Source organism: Peromyscus leucopus, chromosome 1 (genome assembly GCF_004664715.2).
Source record: "Peromyscus leucopus breed LL Stock chromosome 1, UCI_PerLeu_2.1, whole genome shotgun sequence".
In the NCBI taxonomy this organism is placed as follows: Eukaryota; Metazoa; Chordata; class Mammalia; order Rodentia; family Cricetidae; genus Peromyscus; species Peromyscus leucopus.
The window spans coordinates 164057693-164076404 of record NC_051063.1 but is presented as its reverse complement, the minus strand read 5'-3'; the positions used below and the strand labels follow the sequence as shown (position 1 = coordinate 164076404).

Below are 18712 nucleotides of genomic sequence, written 5' to 3'. Positions count from 1 at the left end.
CCCAGAGTATATGTTTCTCTCCCCAACATTTTGACCTTCTCCCCTTTCGGTTCTGCTTTCTCTGAGAGTTTCTGCCAGGCTGTCCCTCTGTCTCCACGCCCTGGAGCCTCGCAGGCCTCTCTCACCCCCAGCTTCCTCTTGAGGATGGGCGAGCCCTCTGGCGTGGGAGGCTCCACAGGCGTTGTGTCACCCATGTCCCCGAGACCACCAGTGCCTTCTGGCCGGAAGGGGCTCCCATCGGCCACAGCTACCGCCCCGTCGGCGCCTCCCGTGCCAGCCTGGTCCGCTGCCGCCTCTTCATCTCCCGCGCCTTCGGCCGCATCGCCTTCGCCCTCGCCCTCGCCCTCGCCCTCGGCATCGCTGCCAGGGCCGCTCGGCTGCTGGCCGTGCACCTCGTCGCCCGTGGGGTCCGGCATGCCGGCCAGGAGCTCGGTCACCGTCACCTTCTTGGCGCTGTCTACCAGCCCGCCGCCGAACAGCGAGCCCCAGAGCAGCCTGAGCGCCCCCGCCGCCGCGCCCGCGCCCGCGCCCCCCGCGCGCGCCACCAGCGCCCAGAGCAGCGCGGCCACCGCCGTGGCCGCCTCCCGCGCCGTCAGTCTCCGCAGCCTCCGCACCCGCCGCCGCAGGCTACGGTAGCTCAGGCCCCGCAGCGTCCGGCTCCCCGCCGCCGCCAGCCAAGCCCACACGCCCGCCGCCGCCGCCACCCCGGTCCCGTCGGGGCCCGCCGCGCCCTCCTCGGCCTCCTCCGCGCCCTCGTCCTCGTCCTCCTCCGGCTCGCCCTCTGGCTCCGAGATCTGAGCCGCGATCTGCATCTCGAAGATCGTGTCCTCGCAGAAGCTAACAAACAGCTCCATCTTCTCCGACTCGCCGCCCTCGTTCACCACGTCGAAGATGAACTGGCGCTTGGACTCCTTCACCTGCGGAGAAAGGGGAGCGGATGGCGGGGTTCACTGTTGCAGGTGCCCTTTGAGACCCGGACTCGTGTAGCCCAGGCAGGTCTCCAACTACCTTTGAGGTTGAGGATGGCCTTGAACTCCTGATACTCCTGCTGGGATTAGAGTTCCACAATTTCCTTTATTATTGTCGTTGTAAATTACGTGTAGGGTTGGAGATACGGCCCTGCACTAAGCACACTGGCTACTCTTCCAGAGGACCCCGGGTTTGGCTCTCAGCATCCACAGGGCGGCTCACAACCATCTGTAACTCCAGGTCAGGGGTTTCAATGCCCTCAGGAACACACATACAGGTGGTGGATGCAAGCAAAACACTCACACATAAAACAATCTTTAAAAACAATAAAATTATGTGTGTCTGAGTGTATGTGAGTGTAGGGGACCTAGGATTCAGGGAGAAGGCATATGATCCCTAGACCTAAGTCATAGGGCTGTGAGCCAGCCAACGCGGGTGCTGGAACCAAACCTGGATCCTCTGCAAGAGCAATAAGCACTCATAACTGCTATTATTATTACTATTATTATTTTTATCATCATCATTATTTGGGAGACAGGATCTTACTATATGTTGTCCTGGAACTCACTATATAGACCAGGCTGTCCTCCAACTCATAGAGACTGACCTACCTTTGCCTCCCAAATGCTAGGATTAAAGGATTTAAGGCATCATGGTCTTGTTATGCTGCCTGGGCTGGCTCTGAACTCATGGCCTCAAACAGTCTTCTCCACTCAGCCTCCGGAGTGCCAGCCTGGGTCTACAGGGGCACACTGCTGCACACAGCTTACACGTTATTAACAGCAGCATTGCAGAACACGGTCCTGCATGCTTCTCATCCCAGCGCATGGGAGGTGAGGCAGGATCATCCAAGTTCTAGGCTGCCCTGGGCTGCAGTCTCCCCACCCCTGTGTGTGTGTGTGTGTGTGTGTGTGTGTGTGTGTGTGTGTGTGTGTGATTTGTAGGTAAGCATGTTACCTCAATAAAGCCAGGCAGTTAACCAAGAATTTACATAGGCCTAGATAGGCACAGATCATAAATAAAATGTAGAGTTTGAGCTCTTAACAAGCTCAAAAATCTAGCTAGCCCCAGAATCTAGCTTTTGCTTATTTTGTTGTTTTTGTTTTGAGACGGTCTCCATATTTAGCACATGCTTACTTTGTACATATGATCCTCCTGCCTCAGCCTTTCACATGCTAGAATTACACACATGTGCTTGTACATGCCCAGCCTATACCTTTTAGCTGTTTTGTTTGTTTTGAGACAGGGTCTCATGTGTCCCAGGCTAATCTCAAATGCTGTGGGTCACTAAGGATGACCTTGAACTCCTCCGGACCCCTTCACTCCCCAAGTGCTGGGATCACAGGCATTCACCGCCATGCCAGGCTGGCAGGGGTTCAAATCCTAACTCTACTATTGAAAAGCTGAGTGACTGTTTTACTTAACTCCATGGGCCTCAGTTTCCCCCTCCATAAATGGGGCCCAGTGGAAGGACCGGTTACAGGATGGCTGTGAAGATTTAATGAGTTGGCTGGTGTTGAGTGGTTACATAGTGCCCGCCTGGCATCTGACCAGTGCGTAGTGTTCACTGCCCCGTGGGGCCCAAATGAACATGCATGGATTCCTGGGGAGCGCGGGAGGCTGTGTGCAGGAGGAGAGGGTGTCCAGGGAGATCACAGGAAGAGACAGTACGCATTAGGGAGCACAGCGGGGGAGGAGGGGGAGCACCGTGGGGGAGGACATGGTGAGTGGGGGCTCCCTGCAGACACATGCGTACAGATATTCTGGGTGCAAGGACGTGTGCCTGATGGGATGTGAATATGTGATGCATGATCCTGAGGGTTTTTGTGGAGAGCCAAGGGGGCACCAGGGACCAAGAGAGGATTCCGGTGTGAATAGAGCATTGGTGCCCTGGGAAGATGCTGCCAGGGTGTGACCACACAGCCACGGTGTGACCACACCGCATTAGGCTCTATGTGCAGGAAGCGCGTGGGACCACGCAGAGGAGAGGACAGATAATTATGCAAGGGTCTGCATTTACACAGTCTATGCCAGGGGAGTGTGTGGGAGTCAGTGTGAGAGGGCCCAAAGCACGCGGCGGGCCACTCTGTGGGGGCAGATCCACGTGTGCATGAGCTGGGTCTCTACGGAGGCGAGATATGAGGGGTCTGGGCGTTAGGGAGGCCATGAGTGTGTGAGCCTCATGGGCTAGGAGAGAGGGAGGGGAGTGTGAGAGCTTGTGAAGGAGGGTGCAGGTGCTTGGGGGGCATGCCAAGGATGCGTGAGTGTGTGCAAGTGCATGCAGGGAGACCCCTGGGGCGACAGGGCAGGGAGGAGCTGAGGTGCGAGGGCCACACAGGGGACTGAGAGAAAGAGTGGAACTCACTAAAGAGCTAAGTGAGCCCAGCAGGCTGGCAGCAGGCTGGAGCGGTGGGTGTGCTCTCAGGGAGTGTGTGGGACACATTCAAGCATTGCTGGGTTGGATGTGTGGGGCTGGGGCTGGGGCGGGCTGAGATAGGACTCCACGGATCCAGGCTGCCCCGGACATAGTTCTGAGGGCCATATTTGAGAGGATGGTGACCAGAGAGGAGCGTGCTAGCATGCCAGAGCACCCCAGAGCCACCAAAGTGCGTATGGGGGAGTGGGCATGGGCCAACTGGGGTGCAGGCGGCAGGTGCGCAAAGTGTGTGCAATCATGCAGATTCAAGCCTAGGTGTGACTGCATCAGGATGACAGATCACGCCAGAGTTCCCAGGGCGAGTTGCAAGTCATGATGTCCTGCAGCGACCATGAGGGCACGCCCATGCTGCTGCAGCAACGAACAAGGGATGCGTATTCCAGAGGTGGGTGCCGGCAAGTTTGGGTTGCACAAGATCACAGCAGGAACTACAGAATCTCTCTGAGGAGGGGTGTGGGGTTAAAACTAGTGTAGATCAATTGGTAGTGTCTGCCTAGCATGCAGGAAGCCCTGTGTTTGATTCCCAGAACCCCAAAAGCCAGATACGGAGGCACACACTTGTAGTCCCAGCACTGGGGAGATGGAGGCAGGGGCCACCCTCAGCTACAACGTGAGTTTAAGACCAGCCTGGGATATATAAAACCTTGTCTTCAAACATAATACGATGTGTGTGTGTGTGTGTGTGTGTGTGTGTGTGTGTGTGTGTGTGTGTGTGTGTGTGTGAGCTTGTCAGAGCCAAGCAGGGCCCGAGGTACAGACACTGAGGTGTGCACAGCCCTGTGTAGGGTATGAACACTCAAGGCACCAAGGCCTCATGCACACGCACAGGTCTACTGACCTGGGGCATCTCCCACTGAGCACGGTTGGTCTCTGAGATCTCGAAGTAGATCCGCTCTATGCGACGGGAGGATCCCATGATCTCGATGCGGCCCAGGTAAGGCCGGAAGTACTCCAGGATGCTCTCAGCCAGCTCCAGGAAGTTGCGCAGGCGCGGGTCGTGGGGGACGTGCTCTGACAGGTTGGTCAGCAGCACGGCCACGTTGAAGCCGATGTCCCGCGCTGGCTCCTGGAAGCGGTTGGCAAACTCTTCACAGTTGATCATTTCGTTCTCGTCGGCTTCGGAGCACGACAGCAGGAACTGGATCTCTGGACCAGAGAACTGCTTCTGGCTGTCCATGGCCTGTGGGCAGGCAGGGAAGGTCAGTGTGATGCGCAGAAGCCCAGGACTTAGCAGGGATGACGTGTGTATGTGTGTGCGTGTGTGCGCGTGTGTGCGTGCGTGCGTGTGTGTGTGTGCGCGTGCGTGTGCGTGTGTGCGCGTGCGTGTGTGTGCGCGCGTGCGTGCGTGTGTGTGTGTGTGTGTGTGTGTGTGTGTGTGTGCATGTGTGTGAACTCAAAGGCCTCAGTGTCAGCAACAACCAATTATAAGGGCTGTGGCTAAGCGGAGCTGAGTGGTGCTGTTTTAATCCCAGTACCTGGGAGGCAGAGGCAGGTCGGTCTTTGTGAGTTCAAGGCCAGCCTGGTCAACATAGAGAGTTCCAGAACAACCAGGGCTTCCATAGTGAGATCCTATGTCAAAAAACTAACATAACAACAACGACAACAAAACATCACAAAACAAAATGAAACAAAGGCTCAGTTGGTAGGGGCCTGCCTCAGACGCAATGGATCCCAGCATTGTATAAACGGGATGTGAGGAGCATGTCTGGGATCCCCAAACAGAAATAAATAAGCCCCTTGCTCTTGATAAAATAATGGTAGGGGTTTTTTGTTTGTTTTTGTTTTGTTTTGTGGGCTTTTCAAGACAGGGTTTCTCTGTGCAGCCCTGGCTGTCCTAGAACTCTCTCTGTAAACCAGGCTGGCCTCAAACTCAAGAGATCCTCCTGCCTCTGCTCCCTGCCCTCAAGTGCTGGGATTGAAGGTGTGCGCCACCACACCCAGTTAATAAAGGTGGGTTTTATCCAGGCCCACCCGAATCAAAAAATATTAAAGGTGGGTTTTTAAATTAGAAATTAATTTTGCTTTTGTTTGTTTGAGACAGGGTCTTCCTACGTCGCCCTGACTGGACTGGAACCTACTCTGTAGCCCAGGCTAGCCTGGAACTCATAGCCTCCTGCCTCTGCTGGGACCAAAGGCATGTGCCACCATGCCCAGCTGCTTATTTTGTTTGTTTGTTAAGACAAGGCCTCGCTGGGCAGTGGTGGCGCACGCCTTTAATCCCAGCACTCAGGAGGCAGAGGCAGGCGGATCTCTGTGAGTTCGAGGCCAGCCCTGTCTCCAAAGCGAGTTCCAGGAAAGCTACACAGAGAAACCCTGTCTCAAAAAACCAAAAAAAAAAAAAAAAAAAAAAAAGACAAGAAAAAGACAAGGCCTCATGAAGCCCAGGCTGGCTTGAAACTCACTACATAGCCAAGGCTGGCCTTAAATTCCCAATGCTCCTGCCTCAGCCTTCGGATTACAAGCATGCACCACCATACTCAGTTTATAAAATTCCGGGAACCAAACCCATGGCCTCGTGCCTGCTAGACAAGCACCCCACCAAACAGACTACACCCCACACTTGCTGCGTGCTCTTCAGCAGTTTTCAAAGGCAGTTTCTCAAACATCCTTGACCGCACCAGCAGTAAGAAAGCATTTTACAGTTCAAATAAAAAAAAAAAAGTTTCAAGACGCATTTCTGACTTTTGCTACGCAATGGTTCTCCGTGTTCTGTTTTCTATTAAGAGATGAGTTTCCCGACCAGCCTAGAGATGGGCTGCAGAATGCAGAGAGATGCAGCTCTGGGGTATGAACAGAAGCGGTATTTCCTGGCTCTAGGCTGTCCTTGGTGAAAGCCAAGAGCTTTGCAAAATGCTTTCTAAATGAGTAACAGGCTTTGCAAATCATGAAAGGTTCTAAAACCACAGAGCAAAGAGACCCAGTCACACAGGAACTTCTCATCATGTACTCTGGTGCATCCACCAGCTGCCCCCCCCCCATGAGGGCCTGGGATCCTTTCCTCCCCCCTCCTGATTCGCTCTTGGATGCAACTCTGCCGATATGCTGTTGGTCATCGTCCGTCTGTCCCACCCGTTCTTTTGTGACATCTTCTCTGGCCACCGTCAACCTGCCTTCACTTCCAGACCTGGAAAGGCTGGAGGTGGCTGGGGGCGGGCGGGCGGGGCTGAGAGCTACACCCTCCCTTTGCTTCCCACATTCCTTAAGATGACAGTGGGATTCCAGCTTCCACAGGTCTTCCCGTCTGGACCCTGACCACTTTCCAGCATCTTGACAAATTGGACCCCTGACATCTTAGTGGATGTCACCTCACAAACAGAAAGGCTCAGAAGTAACTTGTTTTCTAATTATTATCATTATTATTATTATTATTAAAAAAGACTGTCAACCGGGAGCTGGAGAGATGGCTCAGATGTTAAGAGCACTGGCTGCTCTTGCAGAGGTCCTGAGTTCAATTCCCAGCAACCACATGGTGGCTCACAACCATCTGTAATGAGATCTGGTGCCCTCTTCTGGCCCACCAGGACACATGCAGGCAGAACACTGTATACAAAATAAATAAATCTTAAAAGAAAAAAAAAAAGACTGTCAGTCGGTTGGTGGCACACACCTTTAATCCCAAAACTTGGGAGGCACGGGCAGGTGGATCTGAGTTCGAGGCCAGCCTGGTCTACTGAGTGAGATCCAGGATAGCCAAGGCCACACAGCGAAACTGTCTGAAGGGGAGAGAAAAAAAAAAAAAAGACTGTCTTGCTATGTAGCTCTGGCTAACCTGTAACTTCCTATATAGACCAGGCTGGCCCTGGCTTCTTGGCATCCCTCCGGCCTCTCCCTCCAGAGTGCTGGATTATAGGCATGCAGGCCCACGTGTGAATCCAGAAGAGAGCGTTAGAAGATAAAACCTCCCCTCCCCCAGCCTCACCCATTTCAGGAATAGCGGCTCCCACCCACCCGCTGTGCTGAAGTGAGATCTCTGAGTCATCCGGCCTGCTCTTGTCACCCACATCTGATCCCTCATCTGCAAAGCTGCCAGCTGCTCTCAGGACAGATCCAGGACCCATCCGCGTCTCCTCCCTCCCTGCACCCCTGCCTTCTGTCTCTCACCCTCACAGCAGCCCCCTCCCTGCCACGCTGTCTCTAAACAGAGTGGGAGGGGCTCTGAGAACACGTGCTTCAGGTCTGAACTCTGCACACGTGAAGTGCCAAAGTCCCCCTGGGGCTGCCGGGCCTGCCAGCTGCCCCCTCCCCTCCCCAGATACCGGCCCTGCCAGCTGCCCCCTCCCCTCCCGAGACTCCGGGCCTGCCAGCTGCCCCCTCCCCTCCCCAGATACCGGCCCTGCCAGCTGCCCCCTCCCCTCCCGAGACTCCGTCCCCTCCTTTCTCCGGCCACCTCGGCAGTCACACAGCTCTCCTCCCAGGCTGCTCTTGTGTTCCAGCCTTCACACCTGCTGTCCTTTCGCAGGGGACACCACACCCCCTCCACCTTCATGTGGTGCTTCTCAAACCCCAACATCAGTATCCCCTCCTTCAGAAGGGCCTTTCCTGGCCACCCCATTCCCATGCTTATTTCAGCTGGTTTTCACTAGGCCCTCCCCTCTCAGATTCAAGTGGGTGTCTCTCTTTTGCTCACTGCCTTGCTCTCAGGACTAAGGGGGTGGCTGACACCCCGGAGAGGCCTCATCTAATGCCATGGTCTGGGTATGTTCCCCAAAGGTCCTAGTGTTAAAGATCCCACAGTGGCACCATGGGAAGATGTGGTTATTTAGGGGGTGGGAGCTAGCGAGAGGGCCTGAGGCCATTGGTGGAATGCCTTAAAGGGGATTAGGTGACCCTCACACCTCCTGCCTAGTTTCTGCTTCCTGGTTCATGCCATGTTTTGCAACGTGTCCCCCCCTGAAAGCCTGGCCTCCCAGACATCACAGACGATGGGACGGGACCGTTTGATCTAACACTCAAACCCAGGAGCCGGAAACAAAACCAAAATCCTTTCTCCTTGAAATTCATTGTTTCAGGCATTTTGTTATAATAATGAAAATCTGATATACCTGGTTCTTATTTCATTTTTGTGCTTTCTAAGACAGGGTCTGGCGTAGCCCAGATTGGCTCCCTCTGTGGTCAAGGCTGACCTTGAACTCTTGGTTTTTCTGTCCTAAATGCCAAGTGCTGGGTCACATGTGTGAGCCATGCACTCAGCTAGGAAAGCCGATGCATCCACATCTGTCAAAGTCTGTCAGACGCATGGGACATCTTGAAAACGGAACAGTTTTAAAATTTGCTCCATTTTCTGATGAATGGTCCAGGAATATAGCAATATAAAATTATAAGCTTAAGAGATAAGAACTGGCGATCACTAGCTCTACAGGTTCACTGCTAACAATGGCCCTCTGCTTCACAGCCAGCTCCTCTGTCAACAGCCAGGGGTTAACTTTTAACCCACCCCCCAGCCCCCACCCCCCACTCCCCGCTGCCCTTATAGCCGACAACTGCCTGGACCAAAGTTAACTTTTAATGGTTGTTTCTACGTGACTCCTAGCATGCCTGACACTGTGAAGGGGGGCAGTAACCACCTCCATTGCCACAGCCCCAGAATTCCAACACTGGCTGTGGTCTCAGCTAGCTGATAAGCTTTTGTGCCTCGCAGTGTTTTATTTTATTTTTATTTTTCTGGGATAAAGTTTGCTTCTGTTTAATAGACTTTGGTGGTCTGTCCCCCATTATTGCGTGAGCCGGACCCAACACTGAGAAGTAACAAGTCCTTTTAAATGGGTTCTGAATGTGGCTTTTCAACCAGAAACTGCAAGGCATATTGTAAAATACAGAGATTGGCTGGGGAAAGGAATGGATGCTTGGTATTAGGGAAGTTTTGTGTTTGTAAATGTTTAGAAATTTATTTATTTACTTTTGGGTTTTCAAGACAGGGTTGCTCTGTGTAGCCCTGGCTGTTCTGGATCTCACTCTGTAGACCAGGCTGGCCTGAAACTCAGAGATCCACCTGGCTCTGCCTCCCGAGTGTTGGGATTAAAGGCGTGCGCCACCGCTGCCCAGCCACTGCTTAGAAGTTTAAATGTCACCCTGTCCCTCTCACCAGCCACTGCTGACAATTCTAAAAGGGGGGTGGGGTGGGGGTGTCTGTGGATGGAAGGCTCTGGAAAAAAGCTCAGGTAAAATGGTAACACCCTCCCAAACAGACTCTGATTACACGTCTGTGACAATTCTCAGCTGACAGGAGACACAGGGACAACTCACTCTGTAGCCCAGGCTGGCCTCCAATTCACAGAGATCTGCCTGGCTCGGCCTCCCGAGGGCTGGGGTCAAAGGTGAGTGCCACCATGTCCTGCTGTAGTACCACCTCCAGTGTCCCCCAAAGCTCATGGCTACAGGTCTGATCCCCAGGTGTTCGGACCACTGGGGAGTTGTGTAAACATTAGGATGTGGGTCTGATGGGGAGGTGGTGGGTCTGTGGGATACGCCCTTGAGGAATGTATTAGGGACTCTGGTCCTTTCTCTTCCTCTCTCTGCTCCTGGCCACCATGAGGTGAGCTGTTATATTCTGCCATGGTTCCCTCACTGGGCCTGCCTTGCCATGGGTCCAAAGTGATGGGGTCAAGAGACCATGGAACAGAGGTATGAGCCAACCAAAGAAACCTTTCTTCTTGCTCAGGATTCCCCAACGAAAGAGCAGAAAGAAAAGTAGCTTCTGCTGTGGGAACAAAGATCTGTTCTCCTCTTCGAGCACTGTCTTAGGTATGTTTTTATAGCCATGGAAAGCTGACAGATGAGATGATAATGTTGTGGCTGTTTATAAATAATGGTTTGTGTAGTAACAATGGTTCTCATAGGAGTGAGAACTCATATTTCATCCTAAAGACATCCTCAAGCACAGGTCTCAAACTCATGATCTTCCCACCTCAGCCTCTCATGTCCTGAGATCACAGAACTAAACCACCACCCTCAGATCATCTCTGTGTTACAGACAAGGAGCCTGAGGCCAAGCAAGAAGCCTCTCACCCCGGGTAGCCAGGCAGGGAGGCACTGCTGGCACTTGGCAACCCCGCCTGGATCCGGGGCTCATCTGGTGTCCAGCACCCACCTTCTGGAAGTCCTTCTTGGAGATGAGACCACGAGGGTCTGTGATGTAGTCCTGGAAGGCCTCAGAGCCCACGATGTCCTTGAGTTTCAGAAACATGTCGAAAAACTTGAGGATCATCTCCACGTTGGAAGAGGACTCCACGAGCATGTCTACCATCTGCCGCGCGATCATGCCGTTTACCACGTTCCCTGCAGGAGGCCAGGGTCAGTGCAGCCCAGCAGAGCATCCACCTGGACCCTCTGTGTTTGCTCTCCCAAGCTCAGAAGTCACCCACGGCAACCTAGGACCCACCAAGTAGGTGGGCACTTCCTAGCCTGCTCCGGCACCCCTGGGAAGAGGACCATCTGGTGATCTCTGGTAGTGCCATGGCCATCCTCTCTTGATAATTTGTCCACCCCTCTAACTGGCTGGAAAGGTCACCAGTGGGGGCAATGGTTGACAGTGGGGGCCCATGCCAGAGAGGCTGTGTCAAGAGTTGCCCCAGTAAAAGCTCACGGGAACCTTGTAAGGGAGACATCACCGTATGGTTTCACAGGTAAGAAAGACTCGGAGAAACTTGCCCACTAAGAGCTGTACAGCTGCTAAGTAAGCAAGGGAGGATTTGTACCCAGAGCCTTGTGACCTCAGAGCTCACACACCTAAAAACTCTGTATTAGTGCAGCCGGATACGGAGGCACGTGCCTATAATGCAGCACATGTGAAGCTGAGGCAGGAGGATTGTCATGATTGTCTAGCCTGGGCTACAGAGTGGTTTTCTCAAAAACTAAAGGTAAGAACACCTGAGGCCCAGGCTGCTGTTCAGAGGCAAAGTATACATGCGGCCAGCATGCGTGAGGCCCTGGGGTCCTGGCCCTGCACCACGGAGAAGAAAAAGAACTCAAGTGCCCACCAACAGGGATTTAATGAAATGATTTTTACCATATACCTCACAGTGGGGTGCGAAGGAGCCCCATAAAAGAATGAGAGGGCCGGGGCGGGAGAGAGGGGAGAGAGACAGAGACAGAGAGGCAGAGATTTGTAAGAAGTGTTTCGTTTTGTGGTTTTTTTTTTTTTTTGGTTTTTCGAGACAGGGTTTCTCTGTGTAGCTTTGCGCCTTTCCTGGAGCTCACTTGGTAGCCCAGGCTGGCCTCGAACTCACAGAGATCCGCCTGGCTCTGCCTCCTGAGTGCTGGGATTAAAGGCGTGCGCCACCAACGCCCGGCTTCGTTTTGTGGTTTTTGAGCTGTTGTAGACCAGGTTGGTCTCAAACTCTGTAAGTGAGAAAGGTGCTGAACTCTTGATCCTCCTGCCTCAGCCTCCTGTTCGCTGGAATGACAGTTATGTGCCTCTATAAACAGTGTTGTTATTATTATTATATTATTATTGTCATCATTATTATGTATGGTGTTTTGCCTGCATGTATGTTTTATATATCCCATACATACAGCGTCCTCAGAGGCCAGAAGAGTGCACTGGAACCCCTAGAACTGGAGTTACAGACAGTTGTGGGTGCTGGGAATTGAACCCAGGTTCTTTGGAAGAGTAGGTAGTCCCCTTAATCACTGACCCATCTTTCCAGCCCTTGATTTTTTTTGTTTGTTTGTTTGTTTTTGTTTTTGAGATAGGGTCTTGCTATTAGGGCAAACTGACCTGGACTCACCATGTAGCCCAGGCTTAAATTATTATTATTTTTTTTTATCAAATAAAAGATATTGTTTCAAGTTGCTAAATATGGTGGATGTTTGTTATGCAGCAAAAACTAACTGATACATTTATTAACTATTCATGATTTATATTGGTATATCTAATAAATAAATATTAAGTTCATAAATACAGTGTCCAGGCAACTCATCTTATTAAAACTTCTCTGTGGAATCAATCAATTAACATCCAGTCAGGGCCTGGCTCATACACAGCACTTGGTGAATGTTTGCTGACCTGGGTCAAGCAGCCTCCTCATCCCCTTGGCTCTAGCATGTCAGAGGGGTTTGTCTGAACCTCTGAACCGGCCCCTCCCCGTCCCCGAACCTCTGGGCCTTTACCTTCCAGGAGGGACAACAACATCACCACCATGTCCTTCTGGAGGTCCAGCAGCTCCTTCAGCAGCTCTATCTGGCTGGAGTCCTAGAGGGCACACAGCAGCCATGAGAGGTGGTCTCTGTGAACACCATCTTACTGCCAATGGTTTTGGGGTTTCCTCACCTATCCAGCAGGGCTTAAGTTCCTTTCTTTCTCCCTCTTACCTCTGAGGGGACCCGCGTCCAAACATGTTCCTCGGAAGCAGAGGAGGGACAGAGAGATAAGACTGTGGGGTGGGGTTGGTACCCGGGGGAAGTATGTGGGAGCATGGTGCTGCAGACAAGAAAGCTGGGAGCCATGGTGAGCAGACACTCAGGCCAGAGTGAGACAGACAGACAGACAGATGGACGGGGACAGATAGTGTGGGCAGAGACTCAGATCTTAGAAGAATGAAATCCCAGCATGGTGCCTGGTCAGTGGGGGCTTGGCCTTGTGGGATCTGATTGGGATGGACAGGTGGGAAGTTCACGAGGAAGAGCTGGTGGAGGGGTGGAGCCACACACTTTTTGATATGCCATTTGGGGGCACTAAGAAGCCAGTACAGTACAGCCCCTGTCCAATAGAGGGCTCACAGAAACCTCCGTCCAAGTCCCCCATTGTGACATCTGTATTATTTTCAGTCACACATAAGTGCCATTTGTGACCCACTGAGTGTAATTTTGCTGGGCTCACACATGAGCTGTGAGGCTCCTTTGCCGCCATGCTGGTCCTAGGAGCTGCTCATTCTAATCCTAACACATTGCACAGGTACCAAGTTTGGAATTCTAACTCCAGGCTCCCAACATACCAGGATCTAATATCTCTAGGTTGATCGGGCCTAGGCTTTGTGCCTTCCCATGAGTCTGTCTTATCTTAGCTGCCATAGTTGAGGTGGTGAGCTATAATCCTGTCAGGTGCTGACTCCACATCCTGGCTTTAAGAAGGAATACATCAGTGGCCAACCAGAAATTTCTTTCCTCTGGCTGAGACCATTGGTTCAATAACAAGCACACGGCCCAAGACCTCAGAGAACCTCGAGTCTTTTACTTGGAACTTTTAGGAAAGATGCGGTTCACACTGCCTGGAGCTGTTACTGGGGTGAAGGGCAGCCTGGGCACCATTTTTCCAGCCCCTCACTGGGGATTCTAGGCAGGGGCTCTACCACTGAGTCACACCCCAGCCCCTCACTGGGGGATTCTAGGCAGGTGCTCCACCACTGAGCCACACCCCAGCCCCTCACTGGGAGATTCTAGGCAGGGGTTCTACCACTCAGCCACGCCCCCATCTCCTTGTATTGAATATCCCTTGTATCCTGCACCTGGACTGTGGCTGATGAATTATCACAACAGTACTTGGAAGTTCACTTCCACCAGTATTTTAAAATTACACCAACATCACATGCCTAACTATACCGAAAAACTGAATTCTCAATTCAACTCCTTTTTGTTAGGCGTCATCAAATTAGGAGAGGGTCTCCTTCCAGAGGACACTGGTTGGTGGGAAATTATACAGAATGCTTTACTGCCACCTGCCGGACAGTCATTGTACTACACCAGTGTGTCTGTAGTGCTGAGGACGTGTCTAGGGCTCCGCGGTTGCCTGCTCTTGCTTCATGCAGTGCATGCGAGATTGTACTTGTCCAGCTGTACAAGCCTTGACTAAGTCTACCAAGCAGGAGCACACAAATGGATGGAGCGTGTGCGAGGCATTCACGAGGCTGCAGAGGAGCCAGGCGGCGGGAAAAGGAGAGCGCAAGTATTCTGGGAGCAAGGGGCCCAACAGGATCCTTACATCGTGGGTACCCGACACGGGAGTCATCTGCCGCAGGCAGGGTGAAAAAGGAACACGCCTTCAGCCCCAGGCCCTGACCTAGAGGCATGGTCCCACCCCCTGCCCAAAGCTGGCAGTATCTGGGGTGACCTCATCAGAGAGAAAAATCATACCAACCAGTCAGAAGAGAGTTCTGGACAGTAGGGGCGGGGATCCAAATGGACGTGTAGGTGGGAAACGAGCCGATTGGTGGGGGTGGAGGAAGAAGCATGCAGAGGACCAATCCAGAAGGGATTTTGGCCACGGGGAGGGAGCTGTCTGGATAACATGCCCAGAGCACTTGGGGACCATAGGGGTGGCTGGAGGCAGAGAGCTGATAACGGAGGAGGAACTCAGACCTGGGCCAGCTTCATCATCATGTGGGCAAACACGTGCAGGAAGCCCACCACGGCGTCCCAGAGGCGGCTGTGCGCCAGACTCTGCTGGTTTCCAGTGCAGGGGCCCTGAGGACAGACGGTGGCATGAAGGCCCAGCAGGGGTGCTGTGAATGGGGCCGCTCTGCCTCCGCACGTCCTCGAGTCCTGGCCCTACCTGGATGTACTCAGTGAGGCTGTTGAACACTTGTTTAGCTACTGACATGGCTTTGGAGAAGTTCCTCTTTCCCTGCTCCTCAATGACGTCCTTGCCCGAGTAGTACCAGTAGAAGTCACTGATGGATTCCTGGGGGCCGGAAGGACAGGGGGAGCGCTGGAGCCGTGCGCGCTCCCACCGCCACTGGCTCTGGGCCGGCGAGGCTGGTCCCCCTTCCTCACCTGCAGCCGCAGGAGGTAGTCTACTGTACAGATGATGATGTTGATGGTGGTCGTGTTCCCCGTCTGTGTCCGTAGGTAGTTCTGGAAATCTACGGAAACGGAACATCCATTCAGTCAGTGAGCACCTGTGTTTGGGGAGACAGTGGGGTCTATTCATTTATGAAATGTTCGTGTTCAGTGCTGACTGTGTGCCAGATGTCGTATAATTAACTTCCCAAGACTGAAGTATGTGTGTCACACAGGGATGGAGGATCATTTATATATTTATCTAAAGACACTGTTGAGGGCCTCCATGTAGCAAATGCAGTAGGGATTCACCTCCCCCTTCTCCTTTCTTCGTTTTTGGTAAATTTTTAAAAATTAATTTGTGGGTCTGGAGAGATGGCTCAGTGGTTAAGAGCATTAGCTGCTCTTTCAGAGGCCCTGGTTTCATTTCCCAGCATCCACACAGTGGCTCACAAGCATCTCTAACTCCAGTCCCGGGTGATCTGGCGCCCTCTTCTGGTCTCCTCGAGAACTGCATGCACATGGTACGCCTACATACTTGGAGGCAAGATACCCACACACGCTCAAAAATTTTCCCATTTATTTAGGTATGGGCAAGATGGTCACCACCATAATCCCAGCACTGGGGAGACAGAGGTGGGTCTCTGTGAGTTTGAAACTAACCTATTGTACACAGCACGTTCCAGCCATTCGAGGCTGCAGAGTGAAACGCTGTCTAATTTGTTTTTCATTACTTTATTCCTGAGGGGAAGGGGAAGGCTTGCACATGCCAGGTGCTAATGGGGTCAGAAGTCAGCTCTCTCCATCCAGTACATGGGCCCGAGAGCCAGCTCAGGTCATCAAGCTTGCCAGTAAGCCCTGTTACCCACTGGGCCATCTAACCAGCTCCTCTCTTTGTTTCCATAAGAGAGGTGCCTCAGGCTGGCCTCAAATCCTCTTACCTCACTCAGTCTCCCAAGTACCAAGTTACACCTGAGTAACCATCACACCCAGCTTCAATTGTTTTAATTTAATTTTTGTTTGAGACAAAGTTTCTCTGTGTAGCCTTGGCTGTCCTGGAACTCACTCTGTAGCCCAGGCTGGCCTAGGACTCAGAAATTACCTGCCTTTGCCTCCCGAGTGCTGGGATTAAAAATGTGAGCCACCCACAACCATCTGTAATGAGATCTGGTGCCCTCTTCTGGCCTGCAGGCATACATGCAGGCAGAACATTGCATACGTAATAAATAAATAAATCTTTTTTTTTTTTTTTTTTTTTGGTTTTTCGAGACAGGGTTTCTCTGTGTAGCTTTGCGCCTTTCCTGGAACTCACTTGGTAGCCCAGGCTGGCCTCGAACTCACAGAGATCCGCCTGCCTCTGCCTCCCGAGTGCTGGGATTAAAAGTGTGCGCCACCACCGCCTGGCATAAATAAATCTTAAAAAAAAAATAATAATGTGAGCCACCATGCTCAGCTTCCAACTGTTTTTTTTTCTTTCAATTTTTATTATTAAGAAATTTTCACCGGGCAGTGGTGGTGCACGCCTTTAGTCCCAGCACTCGGGAGGCAGAGGCAGGTGGATCTCTGTGAGTTCGAGGCCAGCCTGGTCTCCAAAGCAAGTTCCAGGAAAGGCGCAAAGCTACACAGAGAAACCCTGTTTCGAAAAACCAAAAAAGAAAGAAAGAAAGAAAGAAAGAAATTTTCTGTTCATTTTAGATACCAACCACAGATCCCCCTCCCCTCCCTCCTCCCATCCCCCAACCCACACACCTTTCCACCTCTTCCAAGTCCAATTGTTTTTTTAATTAAAGTTTTCTGAACAAATATTTAAAATAGGGATTAAGTCCTCCATTTGTTTCTCCTTGTTCTTCCTCTTTTGTTTTGTTTTATTGGCTTTGCTTTTTTTTTTTTTTTTGAGACAGGATCTCACGTAGCTCAGGCTAGCCTTGAATGTAGTATGTATCTGAAGATGAGCAGATCCCAAGTGCTCCCTGGCCAGCCAGTCTGTGACAGAGGTTTGGGGGTGGGGTAGGGGTGCTTGGTGTCCAGTGAGAAACCCTGTTTCAAGACTATCAGGCAGACAGTGACAGGCGGAGGAAGACACCTGACGTCCCAGAGACAGACACAGTCACACTGCCACACACATGCAGACACGCACCACACAGTCCCACAGACAGACACACAGTCACACACATACAGACACACACCACACAGTCCCACAGACACAGTCACACAGTCACACACATACAGACATGCACCACACAGTCCCACAGACAGACACAGTCACACTGTCACACACATACAGACATGCACCACACAGTCCCACAGACAGACACACAGTCACACACATACAGACATGCATCACACACTCACACAGGCATATAGATACACATACACACAGAGAGACAGACAGACAGACACATGCACGCACGCATGCACGCACGCACGCACACATATATACTCGCCCTCTGTGTAGTCTATGGTTTCCTCTGCACTGGGAGCGTTGCACACATTACTGTGTGACACACATTTGTAATGGGAAATGGCCTGTGGGAAGGTTGTTCGGGATTTAGGCTGCTCTTTGTTTTTGGTTTGGGAGATAAAGTTTCTCTTTGCAGCCGAGGTGGCTTTGAGCTCATCACCCTCCGGCCAGGCTGCCGGAGCCCTGAGATTACAGGCCTTTGCCATCCAGCTCAACTGTTCCTTTAGCGTGAGCTGTTTGAGCCGCATGGAGTTCTATTTTTCCATCAACGCCGTGTTTAGTTAACAGGCTGCTCGCCCTGGATTTTGTCAAATTGGCACAGTGAAGACAGAGCTTGTGAAAATTCTTGCTTCTGTTAAGAAAGAGTCTGTACATCTTCTGGGAAAATGTTTTATGTGATAAACAAATGAATAAATTGGATAGACTCATTTTTAAACACCGAGCAATGCGTTCGTCTGAGTACTGGAATCCATCCCCCAGTGAGGGCTGCCAAATGCCTGTGGGAAAACGGAGTGTGACAAATTGCCCATTTGGGTAAACTGACTTCTGGCCAAACTGGATTTTGGCAGATTGCCTTTGGGGAGTTGGACTGGCCAGAGGAAGCGAAGATGAAGCTAAGTGGTTTGAGTCCAGAAATTTCAGAACTCAGAGGAATTTGTTATTGTTGTTTGTTTCTTTGGAACAGGATCTCATGTAGCTCAGGCTAGCCTTGTAACTAAGGTGACCTTGAACCCCTGATCCTCACACACTGCGCTTCTTCTGAGAGTAGAGGAAGGTAGAGAGACTTGAGGCTGGACAAGGCCAGCATGGCTGGGGAAGTCATCATGGGGTCGGGGGAGGGGGAGGGGGGAGGGGAGAGGAGGGGGAGGGGAGGGTCGGGGGAGGGGTCGGAGACCAGCTCAGGCAGCTTTTGGAAGCCCCCACACCTCAGTGTCCTCTCCACCCAGCCCACCCTCCTCACCATTGTTATGCCCTTCGCAGAGGAGCTGCAGGAAGCGGAACAGGTCTTGCGTGAATTCGTCATCTGCCATGACCTTCTCTCCTGGGTGGAAGGACAGGGGCGGGGCCCAGGAGGGGTCAGGTGCGTCAGGACACAGCACACACATGCACACAACCATGCACACACTGCACAC

The 18712-nt window shown here is 52.2% G+C and overlaps 1 protein-coding gene across 6 annotated transcripts in view; it reads right to left on the bottom strand.

The window, feature by feature from the left end:
- Ryr1 (ryanodine receptor 1) overlaps window positions 1–18712 on the bottom strand; it is a 121632-nt gene that overhangs the window by 15099 nt on the left and 87821 nt on the right. For 5 of the 6 annotated variants that reach the window (XM_037199577.1, XM_037199568.1, XM_037199573.1 and 2 more), the window contains 8 exons: window positions 18541–18621; window positions 15113–15201; window positions 14892–15020; window positions 14699–14803; window positions 12515–12596; window positions 10494–10681; window positions 4245–4586; window positions 126–917 (listed from right to left, as the gene is read on the bottom strand). In XM_037199577.1, coding sequence (XP_037055472.1) covers window positions 126–917; window positions 4245–4586; window positions 10494–10681; window positions 12515–12596; window positions 14699–14803; window positions 14892–15020; window positions 15113–15201; window positions 18541–18621 — 1808 coding nt within the window. Of the gene's footprint in view, window positions 1–125; window positions 918–4244; window positions 4587–10493; window positions 10682–12514; window positions 12597–12715; window positions 12746–14321; window positions 14349–14698; window positions 14804–14891; window positions 15021–15112; window positions 15202–18540; window positions 18622–18712 lie in introns of all 6 variants that reach the window. The other variant, XM_037199566.1, reaches the window with a different exon arrangement.